General features: G+C 40.1%; 1 protein-coding gene across 2 annotated transcripts in view; it reads right to left on the reverse strand.

The window, feature by feature from the left end:
- Positions 1-7932, reverse strand: part of BAZ1B (bromodomain adjacent to zinc finger domain 1B) — a 99300-nt gene that overhangs the window by 18637 nt on the left and 72731 nt on the right. For both annotated transcript variants that reach the window (XM_004380749.2, XM_023735277.1), the window contains exons 14-16: positions 3962-4109; positions 2810-2957; positions 874-983 (exon numbers count right to left, since the gene is read on the reverse strand). In XM_004380749.2, the coding sequence (XP_004380806.1) occupies positions 874-983; positions 2810-2957; positions 3962-4109 (406 nt within the window). The remainder of the gene's footprint in view (positions 1-873; positions 984-2809; positions 2958-3961; positions 4110-7932) is intronic.

Consider the following 7932-nt stretch of genomic DNA (forward strand, 5'->3'; position numbering starts at 1 on the left):
AAACTGGAGAAGGGAGAGGGTTGACATGTCGTGGGGTTGTTAACCAATGTCATAAAACAATATGTGTACTGACTGTTTAATGAGAAACTATTTGTTCTATAAACCTTCACCTAAAGTACAATACAAAAAAAAAATCTTGATGTGTGGTCTCTCTTCTACTTACCTATAAAAAGGATATATTCTGTAAAGAGTGAGGCTGTTAAAAGGCTAGGTTACAGAACTTTAGGTTTAACCATTAATATGACAAGACCCTCAAAGGTTCACAAACAACGAACGCAGAGAGCAAGACTCAATGAAGTATATTAACGATGAGGTCTTTTTTGTCCTACTGGCATCCAGTAAGAACAGAAGTGATCCATCTAAAACCTTATGCCTAAGTCATGGAAAAACCAGTTTTCTCTTTTCAGATTAGCAAAGCTATAACCTTTGCAAAGTATAGGGAAAAGGATATCACTGTAACCAGAGAGAAAAAAAATAACTTCCCTGAAAGGAGCACTGCAAAAGAGGCCCAAAGAACTGTCACCCATTCCTTATCCATACGCTAAGGGGATCAGAAGTAGCAGACTTGCCGTGAACATAAGCAGCCCTGGTGGTGCAGTGGTTATACTTTGGGTCTTGAATTCCACTAAGTCTCAGAGGAAGTAAATCTGCCAGAGATTGATGCTCTTGAGTCTAAGCCAACCTCCTACTTGGAAGGTGATTAAATGGCATCTTGAAAGAAAACATGGTAGCTGAGTTACCCTACAGCCACAACATGCAAGAAACTAGGAAGACAGCAAGATGGTTACACTGATTCATCTACTGCCAACCCAGTCTTTCCAAGGCAGCTTCAAAGACTGTGAGGCTAACTATGAAGGCAAAATGAATACTTACATCGCAAACCTGCCACCTCATAATCTTCTTCCTCTTCGTCCTCCTCTTCTTCCTCTGAATCGCTCTCATCATCTTCACTGTCCTCAGAGGCAGACTCTTCAGTATAATTCCTGTAAGGAGGAAAAAGCATATAGGGAATATGGTTCTAGCCCAAAGTGGCCCTGAGAATGGTTAAAGTTCTACAGGGATCTAGGCAACTCTTTTCTCTTCACAGACTACACGCATTTGATGATGGGGGTGGGGGGCTCTAAATCCAGGCCAAGACGCAAGAAATAAAATGAAAAGCTAAGCTTCAACAGCCCAGACCTTTTCCACTAAGCCCTAAATCGCTTAGATAAGACACCAATGGCAACAGAGCTCAAGACCAAAATCCAACCCTCCTCCTACAAAACAATACAAAACACTAGTACTTTTGTCTCCAAAAAAGACCCAGATAATGCAACATTTCAGGTATTAAAACCCATCCCTAACTCTGGGGTGGACTGAAAGGATAAACAGAGCCCAGACAGGTGTTATTCCACCTTGATGGCAGCCTTCCAGGAGCTGAAACAGCTTGCAGATTACCGCAACATCAAAGCAATGGTAATTCTGGCTCAGAACAGCTGGTCCGAAGCCCCACCATTGCAGAGTAGCATGCCTCATCTCATCTCTCTTAAGTGTAGCTGGAATGGAGTGAGAAATACTCGAGTAATACTGTTCGGTGGAGTCAGGATCAAACACCTCTGCCCTTTAAAAGGAAGGCCAAGCCAGAGTGCCCACATACTGCCCTTTCACAACCTCACATTTCAACGTGGAAAACACAGTATTAACTTGGCAAATACTAGGTGTCTCCTCTTTACAAGGCCCTGTGTTTGGCCTTATTGGAATCTGGATGTTAAACAAGCACCATTTCTACTCTCAGGGCACTACCCACCTCACTGGGAAGACAGTCATGTATGAAACCAACCATAAAGGCAGGGTGCACTAAATACTGTTTTAGATATCTAAAGCTCAGTTGGAACACAGAGGAGGAACAATTAATTCTAAGGATATAAGGGTGTTTCAAAGGCAATGATATTTTAGCCAGGCCATGGGCAATCTCCTCAATTGGGAGTTTTAGGGAGAGGAAATATGCCCAGCTGGGAGGAAAGCACCAGAGACGAGGAGAAGCAGTAAGTTGTCTGTAACCATCACACAAACATGGGAACCAGGTTCACAGACATAGGCCAGGGTTGCACAACAGGAGCCTCAAGTTAGGCTAAGCAGCTATTCTAGTGGTAATGGAAAAACTGGAAGTTTCTGAACAGGAAAGTGACAAAAACAGATCTTTGTCTTATGTAAATTATTCTGATCACCACAATGGCTGGATGGATAAGAGGGGAAAAGATACTAGATAAGAAAGAGGAGTTGAAAAGCATATTGCAGGAATCCAGGTGAGAGCTGTAGGAGAGTCAAATGACAGCAGGGACCACGGAGGATGGAGAGCAGGAGATAGATTCATAAGACATCTGGACATTGAATTGACAGCATTTGGCAAATGAATGGAGAACGGGGGAGAAGAAGATGTCCAAGTTCGCACCACAGTTCTAATAAGGAAGTAAAACAATAGACATGGGCAAGGAAAGCAATGAGTTTGACTGAGGACTTTTAGCAGAGGGTGGTTGCAAAAACAATCACGAAGTTGTAAGAAGTGGGCGATGTGGAAACCAAAGGCAGAGGGAGACATATTGTTCTTAAGAAAGTATGGTCAAGAAAAGATTTAGAATGTGACTGGCAGTGAAAACTAGAAATGCCAACATTAAACTAAAATTAAATCAGAGTCCTTTGAGCTTCTATTGTGATACTTTAATACTTTTGTAGCCTAAAGATGAACTTAAAGCTCCTTAGAATCATCTAGTCTGAGTAACTGAAGCTTAATTATAACAGCTACTTACTTATTTTTAAAAGAAAGTCTCACCTGCCACGGGAGTTGCGCCTGGCGGTAGCAGGCTGGCAAGCTGGGCACTGCCACTCACCATCTGGTACTTCATAGAGGGCCGGCCTCAGACAAAACAGGTGGAAGGCTTTATTACACTCGTCACACAGGATCAGTTTGTCATCTTCACCTGCAAAGAGATAAACCTGCATAGCACTGTCTGGAGTTGTAAGAAAGAGCTGCTCACCTTCAGTTAACACTATGGAAGAGTAAACATTCGGACAGTATAGCACTATCCCATTTTTAAAAAACGCAATCATTTTCTGAAAGGAAATGTAACATGAACTAGACTACAGGAAATTTAGGGCTCAGGTCTCCTGACTTACATCCCAAAATCTACCCAGGGCTAGAACAGGACAGTTAACATTTACTAGCAGGTAGCAAAAACCAAATGATAGCATGAAATTTTGCTTGCTCTCCTCTCCCACTAAGAGATGAATCCCCTGAGAAGTATTACATTTTCTGCCCTTCCTTCTCCTCAACTCCTCAAACATTCCCCAACTCCTATCTGATATGGTTCTCTCAAGTCCTTCTGTTTCCTTATCTGTGAAAATACATTAAGCCAACTTTACAGCAACTGAATGATTTTACATAGGTCTTTTCACCCTTGGAAACTAAACCATAACCCGATTCACAAAATAATGTCAGCCACTGAGAAGTCAACCACTGGGGAGCTTTCAGCCATAAAGTTCCTTTTGCACTCATGCGATCTGACAGACCTCAGCATTACATAGTCTCAAACGCCTCGCTGTAGGCATCGGCACTGGAAAGACGTGCTAAACCCCAGCATTCTCCACAAAGTACAAAGACTGCCCCCTGCTGGTAGCACCTGTCTTACTTCAAAGATGACTAAAGTTCTGAGATCATAAAAAGAGTTAAAATTTGAGATAAACTAATTTTGCTCCTTGCAGAAAATTAAAGATTAGAGAGAGCAAATGGTCTTACTGTGCACTAAACTGAGCAATGAAGGGCCTCTGCCTTGATTCACTGGCATATGACTTCAAAGACTAGCACTGCACAGACCTCCAGAAGGTAAAATCTGCCCCCCACACTTAAAAGTTATATACACAGAACGCTTTTGGGAAAGCCCTGGTCCCTAATACACTCAGATTAGCAACTTTAGTGTAAATATACCTTTCTTTCGACAAACTTTGCATCTAGCATTTTCTGCTGACATATCCCACTTGATACAGGCATCAAGCATCCCAAGCAGAACATGCATTCTGGAAAAAGTCTGAGCTTCACGGATTGCCGTTTTCCATTTTTCTAGTGCAGATGCAACCTAAACAGAGAACAAACCAGGCAAGCATTACTACAATGACCTCAAAGACATGAAATTTGGATTCTTCACATAATGATGACCGAGCGAAGACACGGAAGACTGCTAAGCACACTCATCTCCTAGAGCTCCTCCAGTCTATTTATTTTATAGAAGAAAACAAGGTTCTGAAGGGTGAAAAAATGTGCCAAAGGTCATGCAAAGAACTAAAGGAGGCAGCAGGTCTCTTCTAATGAAACTCACTTAAAAGATTCAGAATCATTTAAAAGCAGAAACATTTGTATGCTGTAAATGCTAGTATGTAACAATGTCATGTAGCTAATAAAACTCTGGTTCACAGATTATCATTTTCTGGACTAATATGTGCCACAATCCCAGGATACAGGGCCTAGAAATAGTAAATAGTATCCATAAAGCATTCTACAACCCGTAAAACCACTAACTATTTGACACGAAATCTTCTTGACTGTATCATCAACTTCTAACTAAAGTGAAATTTTAAAGTCAGGTTAGTCTGACTTCATATTGGCCACAAGGCTTTCTACCATCAGAAAATACAAATTAATTAAGAATTAGCCCAAAGTTTTAAAACATAGCTAGGTTGGGGGAAAATATAATTAGGAATGTCAGTGATAAACGCAACCCTCTCCCCTAAAAATATGCATTCTAAGGAGTTTTCCTCCTTAGAAATGACATTTTGGATTAATTCATTTGTATTACCGTTTTGTTAGTCAAAAGGCAAATTTCTGATGTTTTCAAAGCATTTCTAGCCTACAGATTAGGTTAGCATCCATGTAAACAAATGCCAATTTAAGGGGTATAATTCACAGACAGTAAGAAAATACAACAAAGATTGGACAAGGTAAAGTTGAGGCAATACATCAGAGGCTGGGAGAACAGATTAATTTAGTATCATCCACCTTGTGGAGGTCATATTGCTTAGCTCAGTCACACTGAACAAGGTCTAGCCTGGCTACTTTTACAACTCAGCTGGTTCTACTAATTTGACAACACTACAGTTAAATTTTCCTGCTGCACCCTATAAGCCCTAGTAGTACAGTGGTAAAGAGCTCATCTGCTAACAAAAAAGTCTGCATTTTGAATCCACCAGTTCCTCGTTGGAAACCCTATGGGGCAGTTCTACTCTGTCCTATAGGGTTGCATCAGTCAGAATCAACTTGACGGCAACGGATTCGATTCTTATCCTAGACAAAGAGGTCTATTCTAAGTAATGTAGTCTTCCTCCTAAAGGAAAAGCCAGCTATCATGGAAGCCAAAGGCTTTAAAATAGAGCTGCCAAGGACACAGATAGTTTCAGTGGCTCTGAAGCTGGATACTACACACTAACTGTGGTGTGAGGGTTGAGGAAAGGGAACAAAGGCTATCCTTTCTCTTCCTACAGAAATAGAGAATCACAGAGATGCTTGTGAGAGTAATATAAATACACCAAAAGAAATCTATATTGAAGAAACTGCTACAGTTCTAGTGGAAACTGACTCATTCCTCACTTTAACCTACACTGCAGATATTTCAACATCTGCCTCAGAAATACATGATTTCCTTCCCTCTTCAGAGCTCCTCAGTAAAATCTGAGGGTCCACAATTACAGCTGCCTCACTGGTCATCTCCCCTGATGAACTGTCACACTGGCATACAGTACCACAGATTCTCTATTGCAAGAATAATCTAAATTTTTCCAATGGAAAATAAACTTAAGAATTTTAGGTTCAGTTCTTACACAGTGTTTACTGAAAATAGGTAGGGAATGGCTACAAATAGGCTTTGCTGTCCTCTAGTGGAAAAACAGGTATACTGCATGCAATTATTCAAGAAAATAGTCATCTACATATAGTACTGCTCTTTACTTCGTAAGTTATTTCCTATAAATTATAAAATCTGAGCTCTCAGTAGCTCATATGGCTTCATTCAAATTAAAAAAAAAAAAAAACTAGGAGGGATCCTGGAAATAAGCTTATTTAACCCCCTGAGATATGATTTGTATATTATAAAGTTCACCCTGTAAAGTGTACATACAGGTCACTGGTTTTTCTTATATTTGCAGAGCTGTGCAGTCATCCCCATAAATTAATTTTAGAATATCAGCCCACAATGAAATCTTGAACCCATAAGCAGTTATTCCCCATTCCCCACCCCAACACCTACCACCAGCTCTAGGCAAATACTAATTCTATTTTTTGTCTATAGATTTGCCAATTCTAGACATTTCCTATAAACTGTATCTTACAATATGTGGCCTTTTGTGACTGCCTTTTATTTAGCATAATGAGTTTGAGGCTCATCCATACTGTAGCATGCTTTAGTACTTCACTTCTTTTTTATTGCTGAATAATATTCCATTGTACAGATAAATCACGTTTTGTTAATCCATCAGTTGATGGAAATGTGGGTTGTTCCTACACTTTGGCTATTATGAATAGTGCATCTATAAATACTCATTATTATTATTTTACATAGAAAGAAAGCTTGCCTAAGGTCTCACAGCAGTTCAGGGCTAGCACTAATCCAGGACTCCAGACTCCCAATCCAATACTCTTTTATTATAGCATACTGGATAATCCTGAGATTCTGTTACACCCAGAGTTATCAACTCAGACCAGACTAGACTTCACTCAGCTTCTAATTGTGAGGACAAAAACAAGAGGTATTCAAGATTTGGAAAGAACACCCTGGTATCCTCCCACTGCACAAAATTCCAAACAGTCCATCACATTAACACACACACACACACATACACTCCCTAGCACTACCATATTTAAGTAATTTGTAAAAACAGAGCAACAGCTGCAAGACAAAAGTTCTGACATCCAACACTGGGGACAACCAATAAAAACTCACTGTCCTGCAGTGCTGCTGGGAGGCTAGACACACCATTCTGGTGGAAAATTAAAATTCTCTGGCATACAACATTTAAATAAAGTTAGTCCCTAGTTAGAAACGTGTATAACAGAACAAGGGGGGAAGCCAGTTTATATGCAAGTCACCATTAATTCCTTAGCTTAACAACAGAAAGGTGATATTATATCTTAGCAACAATACAATGAGGCTTCAGATCACATTCCTCCACAAAAGAACGTTTAAAATGGAAAAACCGATAACCAGGTTGCCAAGACAAATACAACCAAAGCAAAGAGAGAGCCAAACAAAACCTAGATTTTGACAAATTATGCATCATCTTTCCCATTTAATTAAAAGAAACAAAATAAGCATTAACTATTTAGAATCATCAACTACTACAAAAGTGGGATTTGAGAGGTAATCTACTTTTACAAACAAGGAAACCGAAGCCCAGATTAGAGACTGACATAAACTCATGCAACAACCTACTGCCAGGTGAAAAACCCGTGCCCTTGCTAAGGGGAAACCTTCACAGCAAAGTACAGTGGAAAGTTTCAGAACTATGGCAGAGAGATGACCTTTGGTGGGGAGCTTACAGTGCATAACGCCATTTTAATGCAAAACATTGTAGAACTACTAAGTAGGCAAGCTAATTGATTTTCCAAGGAACTTTTCCATGCCTTCCATTAATGTTTGGGCCCCAAGGTTAAACCTGCAAAGTACTCATATTTTCCTCCCCAATCAATCAAAGAATCAAGCCTCATCTGACAAGTTAAAAAGAGATTACTTCACTGTAGAGTTCAGTACTCAGAAAGAAATGAGAATTCTGCAACTACTAGTTCTCAGTGAGAAGAAAACATTGTTATAGGAAAAGAAACTGCAAGTAAAGATGTGGCTCTTGGAGAGATCATGTCAAGAAAGGGGCTCTTCTCCTGTGAGCGGCCATCTAAGATACTCCACTGGTCTCATC

This window comes from Trichechus manatus, unplaced genomic scaffold, assembly GCF_000243295.1.
Source record: "Trichechus manatus latirostris isolate Lorelei unplaced genomic scaffold, TriManLat1.0 scaffold00077, whole genome shotgun sequence".
Lineage (NCBI taxonomy): Eukaryota > Metazoa > Chordata > Mammalia > Sirenia > Trichechidae > Trichechus > Trichechus manatus.